Source organism: Littorina saxatilis, linkage group LG16 (genome assembly GCF_037325665.1).
Source record: "Littorina saxatilis isolate snail1 linkage group LG16, US_GU_Lsax_2.0, whole genome shotgun sequence".
NCBI lineage: Eukaryota > Metazoa > Mollusca > Gastropoda > Littorinimorpha > Littorinidae > Littorina > Littorina saxatilis.
In genome coordinates, this window is record NC_090260.1 from 22,566,546 (window position 1) to 22,594,527 (window position 27,982).

General features: G+C 43.1%; 3 protein-coding genes across 5 annotated transcripts in view; 1 reads left to right on the forward strand and 2 right to left on the reverse strand.

The window, feature by feature from the left end:
• The window catches only part of LOC138950612 (coagulation factor V-like), a 391,727-nt gene that overhangs the window by 160,466 nt on the left and 203,279 nt on the right, over nucleotides 1-27,982 (reverse strand). The gene's annotated exons all lie outside the window — the stretch shown is intronic.
• LOC138950589 (centrosomal protein POC5-like) overlaps nucleotides 44-27,982 on the forward strand; it is a 34,965-nt gene continuing 7,026 nt past the window's right edge. Inside the window, exons 1-8 of one of the 3 annotated variants that reach the window (XM_070322292.1) lie at nucleotides 44-107; nucleotides 3,876-4,026; nucleotides 10,074-10,217; nucleotides 12,914-13,083; nucleotides 14,493-14,563; nucleotides 17,673-17,871; nucleotides 21,212-21,391; nucleotides 24,230-24,392. In XM_070322292.1, coding sequence (XP_070178393.1) covers nucleotides 10,076-10,217; nucleotides 12,914-13,083; nucleotides 14,493-14,563; nucleotides 17,673-17,871; nucleotides 21,212-21,391; nucleotides 24,230-24,392 — 925 coding nt within the window. In that variant the 5' untranslated portion in view covers nucleotides 44-107; nucleotides 3,876-4,026; nucleotides 10,074-10,075. The other 2 variants (XM_070322293.1, XM_070322290.1) reach the window with 2 other exon arrangements.
• The window catches only part of LOC138950588 (zinc finger protein 723-like), a 37,307-nt gene continuing 16,485 nt past the window's right edge, over nucleotides 7,161-27,982 (reverse strand). Inside the window, exon 3 of the transcript XR_011450745.1 lies at nucleotides 7,161-7,656. The gene's annotated coding sequence lies outside the window, so the exon portion shown is untranslated. The remainder of the gene's footprint in view (nucleotides 7,657-27,982) is intronic.

A 27,982-nucleotide genomic window follows, 5' to 3' on the forward strand; every position in this document is an offset into this window, starting at 1 on the left:
TCACTGTTACTAAATGTCTCTGCCTTTCGAAAACTGTTTACAGCATGGCGGCCGAGTAGCTGTTGATACAAGAGATGCGCTTTTGAGGTTTTATTTCATTGTTTAGGGTAAGATGATCCAACATTATGAATTGTGTGCGTAAAGATGAATATGGTAGACACAAGAGGAAGCTGTGAGAAAAAGAACATACTGTCTTCATTCGCAAAGTGCTTGCTTTGTTATGGGTAACTAACGAGTTGAAACTTGTTCAGAATTGCTCTGTTTTGCCGTATTTTTGTAGTACACTGGGCGGATCAATTCTCGTTTTTATAACGGAATTAGCTCGTTTTTTGCATGACTAGTTCTGTTTCAGGACAGCTTGTGCCCATGAATGGTTGAATTGTTCTCTACCAGTAACAGCGGAAACAAACAAATACGTACAGGTCTTTCTTCAGTTCACAACTTATAGCCAAACAAACATAAAGAAACTAGATCGAAGGCTGCAATTGAAAATGTGCAGTACCGGTGCATTGTATACATTCAGAAGAAACTCGTCATGCATTTCATGCAGATCAATAGTGACTGTCACAGACGCTCCAGGCTTCCTCCATTTTGCAAGTCGCGTAACTTATCACCATCAGCAACTGGCACGGGGTGTTCATCTCAGAAGTTTTGAAACAATGAAAGATAGTTCCAACATGGTTGCATTTTGGTATAGTTCAAAGAGCAGTTTCCGTTAAAAAAGATGTAAGCCATAAGGCAGAACATATAGTACAGAAATGAAATGAGCAGGTTTTTATTCTGACTGGATGACTTACCACTACTAGTTGTACAGTTTGCATTTTCTGTCACACAAAAAAACATGGTTAGCAGACGTCAGTAATTAATTCCAAAGCGCTAACTAATAACTTGCCTATCCTGTTATTTTTGTGGCCTCAGAATCTCAACAATAAAAAAGTTATAGTGGTCGAATTTGAGAGATTTTTGCTGTGCCGAAGGATTTAGTTTTTAACTGTTTAAAAAAACTTTATTCATTTAAGCGCATATATATATGATCTCTTTTGTTTTCACAGGCAATCTATCAGAAACAATGTACATTTCATCAGAGTCATCATAATATTTTTCCAAAAATGAGGTGATTTATAAATTATATGTACATACAGACATATATATTGAAAAAATAACCAAAACAAGCCTTCACGTTTTCACCAATATTTCGGCCTCGTGGCCTTCGTCAGGGTGTTTTATCAGGGTGTTTTATATAAAATATTAAGCAACTAGCATGAAACTGAGAGTGGGTAAAGCATAAGAATCAGTTAATTACTGCCAATATAAACAATATTTCCAGTACATTTTGTTACCTTTTTATATTCACAGAGCGAAGTTAGCAACCTACTCAGTAACACTTTTCCCATGATGTTGAGTGCAGTGGAATTAATTTTGTTGTTGATTTTGTATTCATTCATTTTGTTGTTGATTTTGTATTCATTTTGTTGTTTTTGCATTGAAATTTGAATTCATTTTTTTTTTCAATTCATTTTGTTGTTTTGGTATTGAATTCATTTTGTTGTTGTTTTGGTATTCAGGTGACTGAATTGTTCCGTTCTGGGAGCATGCGCAACAGCCTATTAGTACTGCAAAGAAGACAACGTTCTGAACTAAGTTTCCTACAGTAGAACTTAAAGAGGTCCTGAGAAATTGTTTGCATGGTGAGAAGTATAGGAAGCAGCGATGAGTCAGGCGTCGAGTTCCAATGTCAGTCTACAGGACCCCCCCGTGATCCCCCTAGACTCCCCCGGCAGCTCTGTGTCCACGCGACTACAGGTGGGAGGATGGACTTTTTAAATACAGTGGAACCTTTCTTTTTTCTCAAAATGTTCACTACACTACATGACATGTGTAAATGTACATGACTGTTATTTTTTAAGGCTTCCTCATTTTTCAGACCTGATTTTCTTTTAACTTTAAGGCTGTCAAATTTACAACACTCTTTCCCCCTTTTAACACTTTTTCCTCTAGATTTTCAGTTCATTACAATTTACATACATGTGTAAATGTACTTGTGAATTTTATTTTTAAAGGTACTGAACTTGTCAAATCCAGGTGCACGGAGCCCCTCGGGCTTTTAGTCATACCTCAGGCAGCTATCCGTTAGAAGAACTACCAAGTTTCATTGACTTGCACCCAAAGACTCAGTTTCAAAGAGTCAAGAACTGCGATTTTTTTACGAATTAATTTCGTACTCGGACCCGGCTGGTCTTGGCCTATTTTTGGATCTAAATTTAGATCAGGTAGATCACCACATGCACAACTGAAAAGACACGTCACTAGCAAACTATGTCAGACGTCATCATGAGTTTGTGTAAAACAAAATGGAGGCCGGAATCACTCAGTTGAATCGAACTCCGACCAAACACCACGTAATAACTAGGTTAATTTATGCACTCGCGTAAACAAGAAACTGTCGAGCTTCACAGATGTCGTTGTTTTGGGTAGTTTTGGGTTTGTTTTACTATCATAGGAGGAGTTTTGAACTGTAAATGCACTCAGCTGCAACAAAAAGGCAAAACGAAGGCTGTGAGCTGCACTTCGCCTTTAAGGCTTTCCCCTTTTTCAGACCTGACTTTTCCTGATTTTTTCAAAGGTATTGAAATCAGGGTTTCTGATGAGTAACTGTTTCCCAAACGATTGAGAGTGGTGACTACAATGAACACTAACAAAATTGGTTTTTATTCCTTGGTATTGACTCTTGGTTACTTCCTATACCGACTGCTATTGAAGTTTGATATCATCTGCACAGTTTTTCTTTCGGCTTCAATTGGTATGATGAACATTGCATTTTCCAACCCAAGAAACACCTGTTTTTCTCAAACCAAATACTGAAGTGAAATAGAGATTGAGTGATTTGTTTTATGACTAAAAAGAAAACTTTATTTACGTTAAGTGTTCACAGAAGACCCCCCACGGGTTAGGGGGAAGAATTTACCCGATGCTCCCCAGCATGTCGTAAGAGGCGACTAACGGATTCCGTTTCTCCTTTTACCCTTGTTAAGTGTTTCTTGTATAGAATATAGTCAATGTTTGTAAAGATTTTAGTCAAGCAGTATGTAAGAAATGTTAAGTCCTTTGTACTGGAAACTTGCATTCTCCCAGTAAGGTAATATATTGTACTACATTGCAAGCCCCTGGAGCAAATTTTTGATTAGTGCTTTTGTGAACAAGAAACAATTGACAAGTGGCTCTATCCCATCTCCCCCCTTTCCCCGTTGCGATATAACCTTCGTGGTTGAAAACGACGTTAAACACCAAATAAAGAAAGAAAGAAAAGTTCGCAGAAGAAGAATAAAACCAAAAAACAGAGAAGAAAGGAAAGTTTACTTTACTTACTGTCGATTATGCATGCAGGGCAGTAAGAGGAGAGTTTAGAGAGTGCTTCATGGCAGACAAAACAATACATAGAACCTTCATCTGTCAATCTTAAAACTTCTTCTTCTTCAGCTTTCCAGAAATGCTGGTGACATGTGAGCTCGTTTGCCCATTTGGGTTCCCCACACTATACTCTGAGAGCATAGTCAGCTTCACTCCGCTTTCGTTGAGTAGTCATGCTGGGTATTTTCGTGTTTCCATAACCCACCAAACTCTGACATGGATCAGAGGATCTTTTCCGTGCGCACTTGGTCTTGTGCTTGCGTGTACACACAAAGGGGGTTAAGTCTGCACATAAGTTGACCTGGGAGATCGGAAAAATCTCCACACCTAGTCTTAACCCACCAGGCGGTAGCGACCGAGATTCGAACTCACGACCTCCCGATTAGGAGGCCGACGTCTTACCACCACGCCACTGCGCCCGTCAATCTTACAAGTGAACTTATAAGACTTAACATGACTGTTGCCAGGAAGAGTATGATGAGCTGTTGAAGTACGCGGTGGTGGTGCCAGAGTACAACCCAAGAGAGGTACGGGGGAAACTGTCCGACACCAGAGGAATCTTCAACAGTCGTGACGAGGACATCATTACTGTTGGTGCCTCACAGTCACAGCAAGCCGGTGGGTATTACATGTATTTATAAATGATTAAAGGCATAGTCTGTTTTGTGTGTGTGGAATTTTGGAGACTGTCAAGGCCATTTTTCAGATCATCAACTCATGTCCACAAACCTCAAAATTTCCTGTGGTCTAATTTTACATCTTTTTAAGAATCCCTTCTCTGGTTACTCGTCTGTTGTGTGTGTGTCTTGTTTGTCAGGCATGGGAATTGTCCGCTGAAAGGCACATTTCCGCCGAATGTTTTGTTTGTTCTGCCGGGGAAAAAAATGGGGGAGGCAAAAATCATGTTCTAAAAACTGAATTTAATGGCAAACTTGGAGCTAAGATGACACCAAATTGCACCATATGGGTTCTTTGGATAATTTTTTTTTCGGGAGAAAATGCCCCCGGACTCCCCTAGTAAGGCTAGGAGCTTTGCGCTATCGACTTTCCTATTACTTGCACATTTTTAGCCTTTTGTACAAATTTCAATTCCCAATTCCCAATTCACATGCCTGTTTGTTCTCTTTGAGGACCACTAGCAGTGTAAAATGTTCTCAGCTAAGGCCTCAGTCATTGATCACTGATGTGTATTAACTGATCTGACACAGTGTTTTCATCCCAGGATTGTCAGCTGTCCAATAATTTTGTCATGTAGAATTTTTTCTGACAGGACATTTTCAATCCAGGTCTAACTGACCTTTTGTTCTCCAAGTCAGGGAACAAGACTGCTGAAGGTGGAGGTACTAATGTCAATGTTTCATGTTGCATTTGATTAAAGGTACAGGGGTGTCGTTTGGGTCGGCCCTTCGGCCAATCGCTGATTTTGTTTTACTTTGGCCGAAACTTTCATGTCCCTATCGGCCAAATGTCCGAAGAGTATTCGCCTAAATCGGCCAAAGTTTGTCCAGTTTTTTTGTATTGGTCAGGCTTTGATTGCTAAAACTGCTGCCGATGTACTTAGTCAGCTGACTGACGTTTATTTCCTTCGCGAATACCAAAAACGAAACATCAATGTTTTGAACGGAAGCCAGTGCCAAAAAAAATTGATGCCAGAGTGGTTTCCCTTGGACAAGGGAAACCACATTCTCAGCGTTTGCGTTCACCGGTTCGCGATAAGTTTATCAATCAGTCAGTGCTTTCGATTTGGATTTGAACATCATGTCGCAACCTAAAAATAAAAAAAATAAATTGGCCAAGGTTTGCTACCCTTCGCCAAGGTAAGTGATTCCGGACAAAATGTCAGGAACACCGCGAATGTGGACAGTGTCAGTGTGAGTGGTAGTAGTGTTGTCGAGTCGATCAAAGCAGACGACATAGCAGACGATAGAGTTGCCATTTATCAGCCCATGCTGTGAGGTTATCCAGGTCACTTTGCAACTTCGCGAAGTCATCGACAGCCGGGGGAAGAGTTACTTGTTTAAGGGGAGGTGGGCCAGTGCACTACCTTTTTTTTAATTTTGAATGTTTTATTGTGTCTGAATGTTATTTTATGAAAGAAATGAACAAATGATGACAAAGAATAGTCACTTTTTGTATTTTCGGTTGCTGGTTTTTGTTTTACGCGACAAAAACAGTCAAAATACAGACAAAAGTGGAGTACAGGAGATACACGGATTTTCATCAGATGTGATTGTCACACTTCTAATTATTGTTTTATTTTATCCTTCTGGGTATGCTCTAGGGGATTACGAAGCAGATCTTGTTTATTATATTTATATTTGGAGTTAGGAACACTTCTTTGTTACAACTGTCAAACTTTAGGGTAACGCTTGCGAAATTATTTTTTGAAATAATCTGGATATGACTATAATAAAATTTCAGCAAAATCCCTTCGTAATCCCCCAGAATGTTATATTCTGCACAAACTACAAAAGAAAATATTGCTCTAGCTAAATTACAGCCAGAGAAATCGCGTAACCCAAGACGTAACCGTAGGCAAAATGGCTGAACTGAGAAAAACGACATTGAAGATTGAACACCACAGAAACACTATTGAAACAGACACACAAGGACAAAACTGTGTTATGAATGTCAGAATGAACAGCTTAGTTTATTTGAATTGCAAACTACTTAGCCTTTAGCACGCCAGCAGAGAATTTATGCGTCCATCTCTTCTTTCCCTCTGTCAACCAGCATGGGGATACTGCCCCAGCGCTAAACGTGTATCAATGACCCGATTCTCGTTTGTATTTGCATGCGAGAATAACGGTATTTTTAACGGTAACTTACTTGAGCCAGAACGAGACTTATTTCCTTCCGTTATCTCGTCGATTTGTTGGTTTCCTCGAAGTTTTCTGCTTTTGTTTTTACATCTATACAGTAGATCTACTTTGGTGCTTCGACAAGCAAGATGGAGGATGATGAGTTTGAAACTTTCGTTTGAGTTGTTTTTTGACAACAAATCGTACGTGGAATCTGAACGATTTACTGAGGAAGCTCTTCGCAATGAACTGTGTATCGCGGTGAAGAAAATGACACAGTTCGTCAAGACAGTGACGGAATTTACGAAAGTGCAGATTGATACAAACAGTTGCTGATCCAGTTTTGTTCGGGAAATGGCAGGCCCAGCAAACATTACCGATAATCTGACTAATGTTGGATACTTTCTGCTGTTTTTGTTTTTTTGCGTAGCAAATGCTCAACTTGCTTGTCGAGGAGATACTGCACAGAAACTGACTCAAATTCAGCGCAAAGCAAGCCAGTGCCGAGACGTAAAAAGTGTGCTGCCTGGCGTGTTCGGAAATGGCGACCTGTGGATCTGCGTGGAGATCAAAGCTTTCCTCTGTATCGGAAACACCGACAGAATCCAAACTTTGGCCTAGTACCAGCGGAACTACTTGTTGTTGCTAACCGAACTAATAAAGACATTGTCCTCTTTCTTATTTCGAGCCATTGTTATCGTATCAAAGGTTGTTTCTCAAGGAAAAATTCGCTTTCGGTTGTCACCGATCGTTTGATGTGTAACCAGGATGTTGTAAAACCGAGTGAACTTCGGGTGTTCCCGTCATGGCCGAGAGTCTCTTCGGTAGTTTCCGTATGCCAAATTCGTAAGCTGAGCATGCGCACTCACAAAGTAAACTGGTTCCCGATTTCGGTTTATGAAACGAACCAATGGATGTCGAGTACCTTCCAAATAAGGACATTTCCGTTCGATTACGATTGCTGCCTTTGCAACGGACAAGTGGCTGAGTGAATGGAACATTCATCAAAACACTGATGTCATGTTATAGGTCAAGAGCTTCTGCGCAGTTTCGTATGTCGTGAATGCACTGTTTTGCTGAGGACAAAGCCGTAACTGGCCTTTGAAATGAGACATTTTTTGGCGGGGGAATATCGACTACAGAAGACAATCAATGCCACACATGTTCACATTTTGTCTTTATTGACAGATAAATAGGACACTTTTGACAAAAACACGGACACACATGGATGATAGGTATGTTACGGAAACATAATCTGCTAAAATACCCAAAACAGTGTTTTGAACGATTTGGTCAATTTTGCACTGGCCCACCTGCCCTTAAGGGGAGGTGGGCCAGTGCACTACCTTTTTTTTTATTTTGAATGTTTTATTGTGTCTGAATGTTATTTTATGAAAGAAATGAACAAATGATGACAAAGAATAGTCACTTTTTGTATTTTCGGTTGCTGGTTTTTGTTTTACGCGACAAAAACAGTCAAAATACAGACAAAAGTGGAGTACAGGAGATACACGGATTTTCATCAGATGTGATTGTCACACTTCTAATTATTGTTTTATTTTATCCTTCTGGGTATGCTCTAGGGGATTACGAAGCAGATCTTGTTTATTATATTTATATTTGGAGTTAGGAACACTTCTTTGTTACAACTGTCAAACTTTAGGGTAACGCTTGCGAAATTATTTTTTGAAATAATCTGAATATGACTATAATAAAATTTCAGCAAAATCCCTTCGTAATCCCCCAGAATGTTATATTCTGCACAAACTACAAAAGACAATATTGCTCTAGCTAAATTACAGCCAGAGAAATCGCGTAACCCAAGACGTAACCGTAGGCAAAATGGCTGAACTGAGAAAAACGACATTGAAGATTGAACACCACAGAAACACTATTGAAACAGACATACAAGGACAAAACTGTGTTATGAATGAACAGCTTAGTTTATTTGAATTGCAAACTACTTAGCCTTTAGCACGCCAGCAGAGAATTTATGCGTCCATCCCTTCTTTCCCTCTGTCAACCAGCATGGGGATACCGCCCCAGCGCTAAACGCGTGTATCAATGACCCGATTCTCGTTTGTATTTGCATGCGAGAATAACGGTATTTTTAACGGTAACTTACTTGAGCCAGAACGAGGCTTATTTTCTTCCGTTATCTCGTCGATTTGTTGGTTTCCTCGAAGTTTTCTGCTTTTGTTTTTACATCGATACAGTACTTTGGTGCTTCGACAAGCAAGATGGAGGATGATGAGTTTGAAACTTTCGTTTGAGTTGTTGTTTGACAACAAATCGTACGTGGAATCTGAACGATTTACTGAGGAAGCTCTTCGCAATGAACTGTGTATCGCGGTGAAGAGAAACATATGACACAGTTCGTCAAGACAGTGACGGAATTTACGAAAGTGCAGATTGATACAAACAGTTGCTGATCCAGTTTCGTTCGTGAAATGGCAGGCCCAGCAAACATTACCGATAATCTGACTGATGTTGGATACTTTCTCCTGTTTTTGTTTTTTTGCGTAGCAAATGCTCAACTTGCTTGTCGAGGAGATACTGCACAGAAACTGACTCAAATTCAGCGCAAAGCAAGCCAGTGCCGAGACGTAAAAAGTGTGCTGCATGGCGTGTTCGGAAATGGCGACCTGTGGATCTGCGTGGAGATCAAAGCTTTCCTCTGTATCGGAAACACCGGCAGAATCCAAACTTTGGCCTAGTACCAGCGGAACTACTTGTTGTTGCTAACCGAACTAATAAAGACATTGTCCTCTTTCTTATTTCGAGCCATTGTTATCGTATCAAAGGTTGTTTCTCAAGGAAAAATTCGCTTTCGGTTGTCACCGATCGTTTGATGTGTAACCAGGATGTTGTAAAACCGAGTGAACTTCGGGTGTTCCCGTCATGGCCGAGAGTCTCTTCGGTAGTTTCCGTATGCAAAATTTGTAAGCTGAGCATGCGCACTCACAAAGTAAACTGGTTCCCGATTTCGGTTTATGAAACGAACCAATGGATGTCGAGTACCTTCCAAATAAGGACATTCCCGTTCGATTACGATTGCTGCCTTTGCAACGGACTAGTGGCTGAGTGAATGGAACATTCATCAAAACACTGATGTCATGTTATAGGTCAAGAGCTGCTGTGCAGTTTCGTATGTCGTGAATGCACTGTTTTGCTGAGGACAAAGCCGTAACTAGCCTTTGAAATGAGACATTTTTTGGCGGGGGAATATCCACTACAGAAGACAATCAATGCCACACATGTTCACATTTTGTCTTTATTGACAGATAAATAGGACACTTTTGACAAAAACACCGACACACATCGATGATAGGTATGTTATGGAAACATAATCTGCTAAAATACCCAAAACAGTGTTTTGAACGATTTGGTCAATTTTGCACTGGCCCACCTGCCCTTAATTGTCACAGTATGCGACATGTCTTCCTTCTAACCATACTATATGATTTCGGCTGCTGACACCAGTTGATCATGTTTAAAATCAAGGATAAGCCAGAAATTGTTTATAAAATAGCTAAAATTCTTCCGCTTCAGGGGGGCTTTGCCCCTCAGACCCCCCAACGGGACCCTGGACCCCAGGTTGTACCCCCCCCCCCCCCCCCCCCCCTGTAATCTGTGTTCCTAAGATAATGATATGTATTGATGTTCCCCTCTTGAGTCTTGTGCTTCAATGTTGCGGTGACTTTGTATGAGCCAAAATATTAGCCGAAAATTTTCCAAGATGTCCTAAAGCTTTCTGACAGTTTCGGCCAAATGTCCCAACATGAAAATGTCTAGCAACACCCCTGAGGTAGCGTTCATAAACCTATCATTTGTTTTACATTTTTTGTAAATTTCTTTTTACAGCCATGGACAGAGCCCAACGCAGGGAATCCCTTGAAGAGGAAGGAGAGAAAACATCCATAAGCAGACCAAATAACTCTGCAGAGCAATTGCCCGACTTTGGACAGAGTTCAATCGACTCTCAAGTACGCACTTCAGACACTTCAGGTTAGAGACCTCGTTTGGGATTGGTGATTATTTCATAATATTGCTATTCTGAAAGATACATGGGAGTGTTACACGACACTTGAGATTACCACAAGTTCTCAAATGTCGTATAGTTGTGTTCTTTTATTCTACGTCGCCCGTCTTCGCAGCAGCAGAAAACAACTCGTCAAATTGAGTTCGAGGATTTATTTAGCATTCCATACATACAACTGCACATCGTAGCAGAACTCAAATAGAAGCTCTTTAACATTCAAATCGCGCTGGCATATATAGTAAATACTCAATCTCGAGAATATTCCAGACCGAACATGATACAACTACATTATATACGAACCGTCTATGGACTAGAATAGTGACGTTCTCTGTGACGTACATCAAAAGCGCCGACGCACTTAATCCGAACGAACGCCACGAACTCACACTACAAACAGCGTGGTAAACAACTTGTTTTGACAGGACCAGAAAGTTCACCTGCATTCTCGTCCAAGCATAAATATTGTGTTTACAAAATATAATATCGGTACTTTCCCACAAAGTACAAATAAGTCAACTACATGCAACACACAAAACTGAACCAAAGCTCAGCAACGGTAGCGTTTCCTAACAGGGAGAATTAGGGGGTTGTGATAGGATAGGCTCACACAGCCCTATTCCGATCATCGGGCCATATTCTGATCATCGGGCCATATTCCGATCATCGGGCCATATTCCGATCATCGGGCCATATTCCGAAGGAAGTTGCTGAATATCCTTTTCATATTTGCAATTTGACAAAGAAACATGCTTCTGGTTTCTGGGGTGTGTATGCAGCACACGCGTACCTGGCCATGTTTGCGTCTGTGACTGGTCGACAGACGATGCAATTTGCACATTTGTTTTCTTACGGTACATAAAATACATTCTGTGTAAAATCTAATTCTTTTACAGGCACCAAACCGTGCAAAATTTAAGTAGCTGTCAGCATTATACTTGTCTCATCTAAATATCGAACCCTATTGCTACGCTGAAAACACAGCAGCTGTTATTACACAGCTCTGCATTGTTTACATGTGCTGTTAAAGGTGTGGTGCTGTTTTACAATCTTGATTAGTGCATGTTATTGTACTTTAATTTACAAGGAGACACATAGATTATAAATAATTATTTCGTTTAAGCCTGTCCATAGTCAAATGTTTGATTGGCAGTGGCCTAGTGGATAAGACATTGGCCCCCTAATCGGAAGGTCGTGAGTTCAAATTGCAGCCGCCTGGTGGGTTTAGGGCAGTGATCGCGCTAGGTATTTTTCAAACCGGTATGACGTCATGAGCTGGCTACAAGGCTCTCACGAAAATCGGTAAGCTTGCCAAGGCAACCAGTAAAAGACAAACAATGACTTACAATACATTAAATCAATGTTTATCAATGTCAGTGATATGCGGACGTTTTTTCTCTCTCCCCCCCCCCCCCCCCCCCCCCCTCTCAAAGCAACTGTCGCACAACTTGACAGTGACACATCAGCAGCCGCTGTGAGAGAGAGAGAGAGAGAGAGAGAGAGAGAGAGAGAGAGAGAGAGAGAGAGAGAGAGAGAGAGAGAGAGAGAGAGAGAGAGAGACTTCCGAAATAAAATAGGAAAGCAAATAGTAATCGCGCAACTGGAAGACTTACTCACTAGTTACTTACTGTTACAGTTTCACTTTCGCCTCACAATAATCAACTGTATGTAGACAAAGATCTAAGCTGGTGTGAGTACGTGATTTCCCGGTATGATGCTATGTCGGCTATAGTTAGACGCCGTCCCTTATTGTCTTTCAGTTTCTCATAAACTGAAAGATTTTACGATGGACCGGGAACCGAAAGAAATGGCGCGAAAAGGTATGCTGTCTGATGTCTGTGTGTGTAGATCTTTTTCTCGGCGACAAGAAAGATTTCTCCGCTCCCCTGACCACCTACATTGCTCAAATAATCTGCTAGCAAATACTTTAGATCTGGCACAATCGTATTGAAAGACATTTCGGAGCTCGCCTCCTTGTTATTTTTGACGTCATGTTTGACACCTTGACATCAAGTGTCATCAATGGAGACATAATCGCAACATTGTAGCGCTGTCACAACAAGCCATCCAAATCTCTCTCTCTCTCTCTCTCTCTCTCTCCTTTTGTAATAAAGTTCTGAGTCTGAGTCTCTCTCTCTCTATCTCCCTCTCTCTCCCTTTCTCTCTCTCTCTCTCTCTCTCTCTCTCTCTCCCTCTCTCTCTCTCTCTTTCTCTCTCTCCCCCTCGTACTGACAAACGATTTTTGTAATTACTACTTTTTTTTTTACCGGTCAAACCAAATAACAATCGGTACGTCTGACCGACATCCACTTTTTTTTCCGGTATTGGCGAATCTTAACCGGTAAAATACCGGAAATTACCGGTAAACGCGATCCCTGTAGGGTAGAGATTTTTCAGATCTCCCAGGTCAACTTATGTGGATACCGGCTAGTGCCTTATCCCCCACCGTGTGCCCATTGGAAATAACAGTTGTTTACAGAAGAGCTAAGAACTGTGTCAGAGGGCACAACAGAGTGCTGTTAACAATAGTCAGTATTGTAACAATGGTAACAACATTGGCCTATGGCCAGACACCCACTGTGAATGAAAAATGTATTGGTTTTGGAATATTACAAGTGCAGAATAGGTGTTCCCAGGTCTGAATGGTATGGACCTTTGGTTTCAGCGGATGACCATGGCAGAGGCGGCTCCTTCATGAGGTCCATGTTCCCCGATGCAAGGGGGTGGGAGAGAGACACGAGGGAGACGGTGCACTTGACCACCATTGACCCTGACCTTGGCAAGATGGAGACGCTCATGGACCAGTGGTCGCTCGATCTCAAGCGCAACGTTCTGGTATGAGTAGAAACAAATTTGGTTGGGATGGTGGGGGGGGGGGGGGGGGGGGTGGTGGTGGAGTGGGTTGATTGGTCACCTGATTAGCGGTTGTGTGTGTGTGTGTGGAAGTGTGTGAGTGTGGTTTTGTGGTAGTGTTTGTGGTAGTTTGTGGTAGTGTGTGAGTGTGGTTGTTTTGTGGTAGTGTGTGTGTGTGTGGTTGTTTTGTGGTAGTGTGTGTGTGTGGTTTTTTTGTGGTAGTGTGTGTGTGGTTTTGTGGTACATGTAGTGTGAGTGTGTGGTTGTTTTGTGGTAGTGTGTCTTTGTGGTTGTTTTGTGGTAGTGTGTGTGTGGTTGTTTTGTGGTAGTGTGTGTGTGGTTGTTTTGTGGTAGTGTGTTGTTATTGGTTTGTGGTAGTGTGTGTGTTTGTGTACGTACATTATACGTACGCATGGACGGATGCATAGTGTATGCATGTGTCTGTTGCTCTGTGTGGCTCTGTGTGGCTCTCTGTGGCTCTGTGTGGCTACAGTGGAACCCCCCTTTAAGACCTCAACAATCTGAGAAAACAAGGTCTTATAAACCAGGGAGTCTTAAAATGGAGGTCATTTTATGAACAGAAAATGTGAGAAAACAAGGTCTTGAAAAGAAGGAGTGTTAAATTGTCTTGTTTTATTTATTTATTTTATTTTATTTTTATTTATTTACGAGGATTTATATTGCGCATGTATCTCACCACACAAGGCGACTCAAGGCGCATGTTCCCTATTAATGCCGTGTGAGATGGAATTTTTTACACAATATATATCACGCATTCACATCGGCCAGTAGATCGACTGCCTTTAGGCGCTGCATCCACCTTTCACGGCCTATTATTCCAGGTCTTGGAAGAGGGTTCCACTGTATTTGCATGTGTTGGCAAGTGTATCATGTATCTGTCTGTCAGTGTTTGTTGTGTATGTTTTGAACTTGAAAACATGTCATTCTCTGTATGTGTGTGTGTGTGTGTGTGTGTGTGTGTGTGTGTGTGTGTGTGTGTGTGTGTGTGTGTGTGTGTGTGTGTGTGCATGCCTGTGTGTGGGTGTGCGTGTATGAGTTTTAAATTTACTTGCATTTCAAGGCATTTGTGCGTACAACTCAGTCCGCTTTCTTGTTGTTCTTGGTGACAACATTAGGAAAGGTGTCTTGGCAAAGTTTGCTCACAAAAATGTGTGAGGTTTATTTAAAAAATCATTCATTTATGCAGTGGCAGGGTTAACATCTGTAGCTGTTGTCTTTCTGATTGTCACACTTTCCTAAACAAAAAACCCCAAAAAAGGGGGTATAATTCATTTTAAAGCGACTAACTACATTGCTTTGAACAAAGATTTTGGGCATTGTTTTCAGCAAGGAAAGCAATTTTCCTCTCAGTTTTGTTTCTTTTTTTTCAGTCTGAGTTTTCCCAGGCCAAGACTGTCATTGAACAAAGATGTAGGACGGAACTACTCAAAGAAACCAACAGGTACGCAGAGACAACCGCTAATACATGTTTACAAAACACCCAACACAAACAGAAGGCTGTCGAGGGATGGCCAAATCTAAAGATTTGAACTTGCCAGCTGGGCGAGTAACTTCAAGAAAGTCACAAGCCCGGCAGAAATGTTGCTGGCCCAGTACATGCCACAATTGATCCTCGGTGTTTATATGGCTTTAAAACCCAATATTACAACCAAAAGGGTCGCATTTGACCAGAATTTTCACTGGCCAGCAGGGCGAGTTGCGAGGCGGTTTCTACTAGCTTGGCGGATTTTTTACTTGCCCCTGGCGACCGGGCGGACTATTGGGCCATCCCTGCTGTCAATGGACAAAAGATCAGTGTTTTAGGTTTTCTCAAATTTGTATATTTGTGGAACATTCTTAGAATTGGATCACTGAAAATGGAGTGATACAGGTCACAGTGGGGCTAAGGTCACATTAGGGTCAAGTTTGGGTCAATAAGAAGGAAATCATCGGTCTCTGGGGCATTATCAGGCCTGACTGTGGCGAGTATTTTACTCGCAATGGCGAGTAGACACATGTAAATAGTGAGTCGAAATTTTAATCTACTCGCCAAATGCAAGTTAATTGCTAAAACAAATGTTTGGTTTAGCAAGTAAAATTTGCTCTTTGGCGAGTAAATTATGAGAGGTACTAGCCAAAGGCCGGTGCTCCATTTTGTGGACTTTCAGCGCTGAATATCTTATGGAGGTACAGCAGCAAATATTTTGTTCACTATTCAGATTTTACATATGACTAAAGGTGAGTTGTATTTAAGTATTTACTTCTCTTGTTCTATCATGGCTGTCTGTGTGAAACTCTATAGTCATTGGTACAGTGGAACCCCCTTTTGAGACCTCTAAAATCTGAGAAAATCAGGTCTTAAAAAGGAGGGAGTCTTAAAATGGGGGTAATATTACAGAGGTTATGAACAGAAAGTCTGAGAAAACAAGGTCTTAACAAGAGGCGAAGCCTTCAAGGCTCACGTAAGAAATCGACAAACAGTAACACAAACTCAATCACTCCGTCACACATACACACACACAGTAAGCATAGACACGGTGCAAGAGTGGGAGACGCTAGATCTAGATCTGTCTGTCTGTAGCCTACTTACGAGTTACGGGGACACGACTGCCACTGAGATCGACACTGCCCTTTCGACAGCGCTTCCTCGCGCAGACACTGAAAACACGCTGTGCTGATCAACCTGTAGGAAATCTCCTTTGGTATCTTCTTTATCTATTTTTTCTGGAGCCGCTACGAAACCGAACAATGTGAAATTGTCTTCCCCGAATCGGCGAATGCAGCTCGGTTAGAACTGAGAAGTGAATCTATACCACAATCCTTCACGCGATCTGACCTAACCTTGACCCCTGACCTGGTCTACATACAGCAGTCCCTGCAATGTACGGCCCCGGCGTGAGCGGACACCTGACATGTACGGACACATTTGCTCGGCACGGAGTGTTTTCCTTCTATATTTGCCCCCCTTAAACGGACACCTGCAAAACGTGGACACGGACACTCATTTTCGGTCCCAACAGCAGGTCATACCTCCAATGTACGGACAGACCATCGTCAAATTTTCACCACAACAAAATCGATAACAGAGCAGTCCGGCTCTTGGTGCAAAGATCACAGCCGCAATGGCGTGACGACAGTCACTGGTAACTTGAGTGCATCAGGAGGGGGGGTAGTTTTGGTCAGGAGTGGAGTACATGCGAAGATGCCAACATGAAACTGCACTGTCCTCTTTATTCTTGTCTGTTGGACGTAAACAACAGAAACCACAGTCGATGAAGGTCCTGAGCGAAAGAAAGTGAAAAACCGGCCACAGTTCTCAGCATCGTGTGTCTGTGTGTAACCTCTTTCATTGACAAGATACTCTTGTTTCCCCTCAGCCTTGACCAGTGAGTCGGTTGCCTAATCTGTGAACCCTTCAGTTGTCTTGCTGTGTCAAAAGTTACCACACAGTCACCTGGTTTTGCTCTGAGTGAACAGTTGGAGCTGACCTCTCTGGCCACAGCCCAACAGTACATGGCTGGAGGGAGTGAGAGAGAGAGGGAGGGGGGGGGGTGGAGGGGTAGCTGGCTAAACTCTGTGGGGTGTCCGGTGTCACTGCATGTCAGCAGGAAGACCATTGGAGAGAAATAGAGAGGTGTACTCTTCCACACAATTTCCAAGCATCAGTTGTCACGGCTTGGGGTAGGCATTAGTGAGGGAGAGTGGGAGCTGTGTTACTGTTATGTACAGTGTATTTCCGACTGAAGAGTGAAAAGTCACTGCCATGCCACATGGTCGGCATGCAATCAATAAAGCCAGACAAGATGAAAATAAATTACATGATTATGACATGCAGCTCTATCTGCTGCTATTTATTAAAACTGGGTTTCAAGCTTATTCTTGCAAAGCATCTGCACACGCTCCTCTGTGCTGTGTTTGTGTGGCTGCTTTCGTATGTCAGTGCATGGTGAGTGTGTTCACTGCCTTGAGGATTTATTTTATCTCTTCTTTTCAACACTTTTCATACAAATCATTTTTACAGAACGTTTAAAGAAGTATTAGGAGTTTATTGTTTAGTAGCCACAAGAAGTGATTAGCATAGACTCAATCCTGTTGTTTGTGTGTCTCTGTGTGAGTGTATGGGGGAGGGGGTGGTGTGGTCACCCCTCCTGTGACCGGACACCTGCAATGTACGGACAGTTTTGCTATGGCCCAAGGGTGTCCGTTCATGAGAGGGACTGCTGTACCACACACAACACAAATCAGTCACCTGTTTTTACCCCCCCAAAACCCACCACCACCCGTTTTCTTTGGATACACACTTTATCTACATATGTGCCGACGAAATGGTGATCATTGCTTCAATACTTTGAAGCTGTTGCTTGGATAATAACCCGGTAAAATTAGTATTTCGGTGTTCAGTCAAATGTTAAAGTTTCTATCACACATGCACACACGCACGCACGCACAGACAGACAAAAGTTAGCATCGCATAGGCTACACTTACGTGAGCCAAAAAGGAGGGAGTTTTGAATCGGGGGGTCTTAAAAGGGGGGTTCCACTGTACATGTGTATATATACGCATGCTGCAGACACGCCAAGGAGAAAGAAGCGCTGATCAAGGAGCTGGACGGCATGAAGGAGTTCCTGCACACGTACCAGAAGACCATGGAGCGCAAGGACGTCATCATCTCCAACCTCACCACCGCCGTCTTCCGTCAGCGCGACAAGACCCTGCTCACGCGCAACTTTTCCAACTGGCGCATACAACACAACGACGCCAAGAGAGCGGTGAGCACTTCTGGGCCAAGGTTCATGAGAAATTTACCAACCGGGTTTAAGCCAGTTGAAATTAGATTGGTTGAAATTGAGATTTCTTCTGATTTCAACGAATTGGACCCCGCGGTATGTTCTCTCACGATTTGGTGGCACCCACTTTCGGTTCGTGCACCGCAGCCCTGGGGACTGCTCTGTGTGTGTTTCTGTGTGTGTGTGTTTCTGTGTGTGTGTGTTTCTGTGTGTGTGTGTGTTTCTGTGTGTGTGTGTGTTGGGAGTACAGGGTTCAGTTTACCAGTGCGCCTTACGTCATTGGCGCATACAATCTTAAAATGTCCTGTTAGAATTCCCTTCAGCAGATGAAAAAGGCGCTCTGAAATGACGTAGCATCACACTTCATGTCCCGAACAGTCTTTTGTGCTGGGGACAGAAATGGCAAATTAGCCTAGCTTAGCATGTACCACTGTGCCACCGTGTGCACACTTTACATTGGAGTACAGCCTTCGGAAGGAGCAAAGCGAAAGCGTGCGCATGGCCGCGTTTGAGTAACACGCTGTGATTGGCTGTTAAATGTGTGGTGCATTGTGTGCAGCCAATCGGGCCAACTGTCCTGTCTTGCTTGCATGTTTGTCGTTGTGAACGCGCCAGCCGAGTGTTGATCGATTCTAGAAAACACTTCATGGCCTGTACCCGAAACAATGCTTCCTGATAACAAATCATTGTGGTGTCTTCCTGAGAACAAATCATTGTGGTGTCTTCCTGAGAACAAATCATTGTGGTGTCTTCCTGAGAACAAATCATTGTGGTGTCTTCCTGAGAACAAATCATTGTGGTGTCTTCCTGAGAACAAATCATTGTGGTGTCTTCCTGAGAACAAATCATTGTGGTGTCTTCCTGAGAACAAATCATTGTGGTGTCTTCCTGAGAACAAATCATTGTGGTGTCTTCCTGAGAACAAATCATTGTGGTGTCTTCCTGAGAACAAATCATTGTGGTGTCTTCCTGAGAACAAATCATTGTGGTGTCTTCCTGAGAACAAATCATTGTGGTGTCTTCCTGAGAACAAATCATTGTGGTGTCTTCCTGAGAACAAATCATTGTGGTGTCTTCCTGAGAACAAATCATTGTGGTGTCTTCCTGAGAACAAATCATTGTGGTGTCTTCCTGAGAACAAATCATTGTGGTGTCTTCCTGAGAACAAATCATTGTGGTGTCTTCCTGAGAACAAATCATTGTGGTGTCTTCCTGAGAACAAATCATTGTGGTGTCTTCCTGAGAACAAATCATTGCGGTGTCTTCCTGAGAACAAATCATTGTGGTGTCTTCCCTTAAGATTGTTGCCTGGCCTGATCAAGCAAGGATTGTATTTCAACTCTCTCGCCCGTCAACCTCATGCGACATTGCAGGGATGGCCAAATCTCACATTTTTAACTCGCCTGCCAGGCGACTTACTTCAAGAAGGTTACTAGCCTGCCAGAAGTTTTTCCCGGCCGGGTACATGCCACAGTTCAAGCAGTGTTTATATGCCTATGAAATTCGATAGTAAAGCAAAAACTGTTGCATTTGACCAGAATGTTCATTGGCCAGCCGGGCAAGTTCCCAGGCAGTTTCTAATAGCCCGGCGGATATTTTACTGGCTCCTTGGGATCGGGCGGACGTTTTGGCCATCCCTGAATTGAAACCAAACAAGGGGATGATGGTGAAAATAGGAAACGGTGTGCTTTGGCTGCTAATGATTCGAAAGAATTTTAACAAAACAAGTAACATTAACTGAAGGCTGATCCTTGGTTTCGATACTTCTTCTTCATTCCCATAAGGATTTGATACGATAAGGGACTTTTGTTTTGTGAGAAATGTCAAAATGTTGGAAAAGCCAATGGCACTGGCGAAAGGGGGGGTGTTCCATTGTGTACAGTTAGAAAGGTCATTTCCACTTTGTTTGTTCGTTTGTGGGCTGAAACTCCCACGGCTTTTACGTGTATGACCGTTTTCACCCCGCCATTTAGGCAGCCATACGCCGCTTTCGGAGGAAGCATGCTGGGTATTTTCGTGTTTCTATAAGCCACCGAACACTGACATGGATTACAGGGTCTTTTTCGTGCGCACTTGGTCTTGTGCTTGCGTGTACACACGGGGGTGTTCGGACACCGAGGAGAGTCTGCACACAAAGTTGACTCTGAGAAATAAATCTCTCGCCGAACGTGGGGACGAACTCACGCTGACAGCGGCCAACTGGTCATTTCCAGTTATAGCTTACAATGACGTGTGTGACAGGGAGGCTACTGCGTCACTCTTCACAGCAGACTGCACTTGTCGGCCGTTGAAGGGCGCGAGCTATTTATAGCTTGATGTTTCTTCTACGTTGCTCACACCTGTGAATTGTAGAGTTGTGTTTGTGATAGGGACCAGCTGCTGCTGTCTCTTTGTATGTTCTTGGGAACCTTTGTGTTCCATAACAGTTTTTATAGGGCTAAGAAATTAGCTCTAAAATGTTCAACCCAGTGTTTGTCAGTTTGACTGGGCTTCGCCTCTGAAGGTGATTGTGGTTCTTCTTGCACTCCTTCTTCTTCTTCTTCTGCGTTCGTGGGCTGAAACTCCCACGTACACTCGTGTTTTTGCACGAGTGGAGTTTTACATATTTGACCGTTTTTACCCCACCATTTAGGCAGCCATACGCCGTTTCCGGAGGAAGCATGCTGGGTATTTTCGTGTTTCTATAACCCACCGAACTCTGACATGGATTACAGGATCTTTTCTGTGCACACTTGGTCTTGTGCTTGCGTGTACACACGAAGGGGGATAAGCCACTAAGCAGGTCTGCACATAAGTTGACCTGGGAGATCGGAAAAATCTCCACACTTAACCCACCAGGCTGCCGGGGCCGGGATTCGAACCCTCGACCTTCCGATTAAGAGGCCGACGTCTTACCACCCTGCCACAGCGCCCGTCCTTCTTGCACTGGAGTGGATGAGAAAAAAGCTGCTGCTGCTTTCTTACTATTGCTGTCCCTAGTACTAGCGACTATTTGGGACATAAGGCTAAATAAAAATATCATGTGTTGGTTTAGGGTAACCCAACCGACCCTATTTTTCCCCCCGCCAACCCTAAAACTTTGTTTTTATTTCTAAAAAAAATACCCAACTTTTGACACATTTTGGGAACCATACTGAGACCAAGGGAAGTAACCTCCTTTAAAATCGACTAAATAAAAAATTTAAAGTAAAAAAAAAAAGCTGACCCACCGACCGTATCTTTTTTGGTCACTCCCCAAACCAACATATATTTTTGTTTGGCCTAACGTGGCTGAGACTATTCTTGCAGCACTCTGTTACACATGTACTATTTATGTTTTCAGCAATTTGCCCAGCAGCTGGCCAAGTTGCACCACGAGCGAACGCTGAGCCGGCGCGTGCTGAGTGCCTGGTTCTCCTTGATCCACGGCAAGTGGCGCAATCGTGCTGAGAAGGCCTGTCAGGGCAAAGCGCAGGAGGTCTGCATGCAACTCACCGCTGACTACGAAGCCAAGATCGGCCAGGTAAGTTGCTGGAATGGTTGGTGGGGGAAATAACTATCAATCAATCAATCAATGAGTCTTATATCGCGCATATTCCGTGGGTACAGTTCTAGGCGCTCTGCAGTGATGCTGTGTGAGATGAAATTTTATACGGCCAGTAGATTGCAGCCATTTCGGCGCATACAGGCAAATCCAGCTAACTCACAAACGGTTAAGTCAAAAATTCGCTTGGCACACAAAGAAATTCTGGTCCGGAATTATCCCTCTTTATCTATGTGTACAAAGTACCCTGAGCTCGAAATAGGATTTCTCTTACGTAAGTCGAAAGACGGATAGCACACAACAGAAAGTCAGTCCCAAAGACAAAGTTTACTCTATATTTACTACAGCAACTCGAAACACGAAACTTGGCGTCTCACACTAGCGCATTGTGTAACCTTATTCCCTTCTTCTCTACACGGACGCCACACCGACTGGTCAGTCGGCACGCAATAAAGTATGAACTGAAGTTAGGAGGGGGCGAGGAGTAAGGAGGGGGCGAGGAGTAAGGAGAATTATCCAACTCCAAGAAAACATTCTGAAAAAGGTGGGGAAGTGGTGACAAGGCAGTGAACGCACTCACCATGCACTGACATCATACGAAAGCAGCCACACAAACACAGCACAGAGGCAGAGGCAGGTGTGCAGATGCTTTGTGAGAATAAGCGTTGAAAACCAGTTTGAATAAAAAAAAACAGCAGATAGAGCCGCATGTCATAATCATTCTTCTTGTCTGGCTTTATTGACTGCATGCCGATCTTGTGGCAGTGACTTTTCACTCTTCAGTCGGACTGTACACAAACCGCTCTCACTCTCCCTCACTGACTACCCTAAGCCCTGACAACTGATCCTTGGAAATTGTTTGGAAGAGTACACCTCTCTATTTCTCTCCAATGCTCTTCCTGCTGACTTCAGTGACACCGGACACCCCACTGAGTTTAGCCAGCAACCCCCCCCCCCCCCCTCTCTCTCTCTCTCCCCCCCAGCCATGTACTGTTTGGTGCTGTGGCCAGAGAGGTGTCACCGGCTAATTGAGGCCAGCTGCACTGTTCACTCAGAGCAAAACTAGTTGACTGTGTCTAACTTTTGACAAAGCAACACAACTGAAGGGTTCACAGATTAGGTAACCGACTCACTGGTCAAGGCTGCAGGGAAACAAGAGTATCTTGTCAATGAAAGAGGTTACACACAGATACGCGATGCTGAGAACGGTGGCCGACTTTTCACTCTTTCTCGGAGGGCCTTCATCATTGCAGGGACTGCTGTAAAGAAATGCTTGCTCAGAAACTAACTCTTTTTGCATTGAAACATGCACCAGAACTGGTGGACACCATCGACAATGTCAAACATGAAATCGAAGCAGTTTGCTTGAGGAAACGGTCGTCAGCAACTCAAACTTCTCTGTTTTCTTTTTTTAAGAAAATCTGAGGTGACTTTCTTTGTGGCCCCGCCCCCTCCCTCTGTAAGGACCCCCCTCCATAAGGACCGATTTTTGTCAACATTTTCAAGGTCGCTAGAGAGGGGTTCCACTGTACTATGACCAAGTCGAAATTTCGGATAGGACACAATAACAATTCGGTCCCTTCAATTTCGTCTTATCCGGATTTGCCTGTATTTACCTTTCACGGCCTATTATTCCAAGTCACACGGGTATAGGTAGACAATTATTAACTGTGCCTAAGCAATTTTGCCAGGAAAGACCCTTTTGTCAATCGTGGGATCTTTAACGTGCACACCCAATGTAGTGTACACGGGGGGAGGTTCGGACACCGAAGAGAGTCTGCACACAAAGTTGACTCTGTGAAATAAATTTCCGCCGAACCTGGGATCGAACTCACGCTGACAGCGGCCAACTGAATACAAATCCAGCGCGCTACCAACTGAGCTATATCCCCGCTATAACTATGCAGGGTTCAGCCTACGGGTCGTTTCTTCTTCTCTTTCTCTTCTTTGTTTATGGACTGTAACTCCCATGTTCACTCATGTTTTTGCACAAGTGGATTTTTACATGTATGACCGCTTTTACCCCGCCATGTAGGTAGCATACGCTGATTTCGGTGGAAGCATGCTGGGTATCTTTGTGTTTTTATAACCCACTGAACACGGAAATGGATTACAGGATCTTTTCCGCGGACACTTGGTCTTGTTCTTGTGTGTACACACAAAGGGGGATAAGGCACTAGCACTAACAGCTCTGCACTTAAGTTGACCTTGGAGATCGGAAAAATCTCCACCCTTAACCCACCAGGCGGAGGCGGCCGGGATTTGAACTCACGACCTTCCAATTAGAAGGCCGATGTTTTTATTCAATACGCCCGTGCACCTGTCTACGGGTCGTTTGACGTCCTCGACCAAATTTAATGGAACATAGTGGAGGATGCTTAAGGCCAAGAATGCCAAGGGGGTCTTGTGTTTATATGGTCAGCAAGTGTTGCCACACCCAACACGGTCACAGTTGAGCGAACATGGCTGGTAGACTTAGCTCAGGGATTGCATCAATGCATGATTTTTGCCAATTTGTTGTATTGGTACCAATTTGCTGGCGTCCTGTTTTCCTTGCCACCAGGATGACATACATAAAGTAAAATAAATGTTGCCTCTTTTTCTCCAATACCAACCAAAATATCATATAACTTTCAAACACCTGAAATACATGGCTGCTGCTCTATGATAATTGTATCTCTAGCAATGAAAATAAAGCTTTCAAAGAAAGTTTTTCTGCAAAGATCATGCTCCTTGACGCAATTTTCTCCTGTGCCCTACACCTGTTAACGCTACAGTGTGCAATTTCTATTTATAGCTGTGTTGTTGGTGTGACAGTTGAACGCAGAGCTGGAGGCGATGAGGGTGGAGATTCGACACCTGCAGGGCCAGCGAGAGAAGTACGAGGGCGCCATGAAGAAGGCGTTCATGCGTGGCGTCTGTGCCCTCAACATGGAAGCCATGACCATATTTCATGAAAAATCGTCAGATGAGGGGATAGGTGAGTCAAGTCAAATCAACAGTAACCGTAACAAGACCCCTCAAGGACTTCCCCCTTGGTTTTTCAGTTTTACTGTTCAAAGCATCCGAAAATTTACCCCCAGTTTAAGACTCCCTCCTTTTTAAGACCTGATTTTCTCAAATATTAGGTCTTAAAGTGGGGGGGTTCCACTGTACCTGAGTGTGAAGGGGGGGGGGGGGGGGCAAGTGGAAGGGGGTGCTCAGATCAGGAAGCATTCACATAGAGACACCAAGTCAGGGGTTGCATGCAGTAACGTGACTTTATTTTAACATGTACCAGAAGGCAGTGTAGCTCGCTCCTCAATGTACAGCACAACTCTTACACAACTCGTCACAAAACTGTCCTCCGACGAAAACCGGTCAACTCGCTGATACCAAACCACCTCTAAACGATTGTTCAAACACACACAGAAGGTCTCTTCACTTGCTCCTGCCAAACGAAGTCAATAATGGCTCAACTACACTCACAGCATTAACACAGCAACACCGACATCGTTCAATCATAAGTTGAACACAATCCAAATCACAACCTCTCTCTACGAAAAACACAAGGGGTCTGACAAAGCCCACGCTATCGGTCTGATTCTCGCGTGCACCCGTTCAAACAATCAACGAATCAGAGACAAGCATCCATACACACCCACAAGCTGCAACACACAACGTTCCTGACGGCAGACACAACTTGGGTCAGGGGAAGATAATTAAACAGGGACTAAAAGTGAGAGACAATGAAATGACCGGGAGTAACTTTACTATATCATTGGTGACTGGTCACCACCTTGTCACATGAGCAATAACGTCAACAACAATCATCATTTTCTCAATTCTCTGTATGGTGATTTATTTGTTTATGCCAAACACATGGAAGCAATGGGGAATTTTCGCAGAGAGAAAAGAATAACATTAAGGAACAATACGTTCAAGACAAATCACCCGCATCAAAAACCACAAGAACCACCATCCCTTTCTTAATACGATCTCATTGTGGCACTTGGAAAGTTGGCACAGACACTCATGTCTGTATGTCAGGTGAGTGGTTGGGTCAGGGCAAATAACAAACAACGTACATCACCACTTCATTTTCTATTTTTGGTTGTTCAGACGCATTTTTCAGTTTCACGCATTTCTCAGTTTGTTTGTGTGTGTATGTATGTATTGCTTTTTGTCTTGAGAACCCATTGAGATTGATTCAGCATTCATCTTATTCTTTGTTTCATTCCCAGCTCCCTGTTTTTTTCATGTGGCCTATTTCCGTTACTTTTAAGACCTGATGTGCTCATATTTTCAGTCTGTAAAGGGGGCTGGAGGGAGAGGGGGTGGGGGGAGTGTCTGTTGTGCAGTGGAACCCCCCCCCCCCCAACCCCCTTTTAAGACCTCCAGAAAGCTGAAAAAACTCAGGTCTTTACAGAGGCTATGAACACAAAATCAGGTCTTTACAGAGGCTATGAACACAAAATCAGGTCTTTACCGAGGCTATGAACACAAAATCAGGTCTTTACCGAGGCTATGAACACAAAATCTGACATAACAGGATCTTCAAAGGAAGAAAGTGTTAAATTGGGGGGTTCCACTGTATTGCTCTCAGTCCTCTTCGCTACCAGCGTATCTCCCATTGTGTATAGAAGTGTTGATGACAGGGAAGCTACCAGCGTATCTCCCATTTTGTATAGAAGTGTTGATGATAGGGAAGTTACCAGCGTAGCTCCCTTTTTGTATAGAAGTGTTGATGATAGGGAAGTTACCAGCGTATCTCCCATTTTGTATAGAAGTGTTGATGATAGGGAAGTTACCAGCGTATCTCCCATTGTGTATAGAAGTGTTGATGATAGGGAAGCTACCAGCGTATCTCCCATTTTGTATAGAAGTGTTGATGATAGGGAAGTTACCAGCGTATCTCCCATTTTGTATAGAAGTGTTGATGATAGGGAAGCTACCAGCGTATCTCCCTTTTTGTATAGAAGTGTTGATGATAGGGAAGTTACCAGCGTATCTCCCTTTTTGTATAGAAGTGTTGATGATAGGGAAGCTACCAGCGTATCTCCCATTTTGTATAGAAGTGTTGATGATAGGGAAGTTACCAGCGTATCTCCCATTGTGTATAGAAGTGTTGATGATAGGGAAGTTACCAGCGTATCTCCCATTTTGTATAGAAGTGTTGATGATAGGGAAGTTACCAGCGTATCTCCCATTTTGTATAGAAGTGTTGATGATAGGGAAGTTACCAGCGTATCTCCCATTTTGTATAGAAGTGTTGATGATAGGGAAGTTACCAGCGTATCTCCCATTTTGTATAGAAGTGTTGATGATAGGGAAGTTACCAGCGTATCTCCCATTTTGTATAGAAGTGTTGATGATAGGGAAGCTACCAGCGTATCTCCCATTTTGTATAGAAGTGTTGATGATAGGGAAGTTACCAGCGTATCTCCCATTTTGTATAGAAGTGTTGATGATAGGGAAGCTACCAGCGTATCTCCCTTTTTGTATAGAAGTGTTGATGATAGGGAAGTTACCAGCGTATCTCCCTTTTTGTATAGAAGTGTTGATGATAGGGAAGCTACCAGCGTATCTCCCATTTTGTATAGAAGTGTTGATGATAGGGAAGTTACCAGCGTATCTCCCATTGTGTATAGAAGTGTTGATGATAGGGAAGTTACCAGCGTATCTCCCATTTTGTATAGAAGTGTTGATGATAGGGAAGTTACCAGCGTATCTCCCATTTTGTATAGAAGTGTTGATGATAGGGAAGTTACCAGCGTATCTCCCATTTTGTATAGAAGTGTTGATGATAGGGAAGTTACCAGCGTATCTCCCATTTTGTATAGAAGTGTTGATGATAGGGAAGTTACCAGCGTATCTCCCATTTTGTATAGAAGTGTTGATGATAGGGAAGCTACCAGCGTATCTCCCATTTTGTATAGAAGTGTTGATGATAGGGAAGTTACCAGCGTATCTCCCATTTTGTATAGAAGTGTTGATGATAGGGAAGCTACCAGCGTATCTCCCATTTTGTATAGAAGTGTTGATGATAGGGAAGTTACCAGCGTATCTCCCATTTTGTATAGAAGTGTTGATGATAGGGAAGTTACCAGCGTATCTCCCATTTTGTATAGAAGTGTTGATGATAGGGAAGTTACCAGCGTATCTCCCATTTTGTATAGAAGTGTTGATGATAGGGAAGCTACCAGCGTATCTCCCATTTTGTATAGAAGTGTTGATGATAGGGAAGTTACCAGCGTATCTCCCATTTTGTATAGAAGTGTTGATGATAGGGAAGTTACCAGCGTATCTCCCATTTTGTATAGAAGTGTTGATGACAGGGAAGCTACCAGCGTATCTCCCATTTTGTATAGAAGTGTTGATGACAGGGAAGCTACCAGCGTATCTCCCATTTTGTATAGAAGTGTTGATGACAGGGAAGCTACCAGCGTATCTCCCATTTTGTATAGAAGTGTTGATGACAGGGAAGCTACCAGCGTATCTCCCATTTTGTATAGAAGTGTTGATGACAGGGAAGCTACCAGCGTATCTCCCATTTTGTATAGAAGTGTTGATGATAGGGAAGTTGTCGTT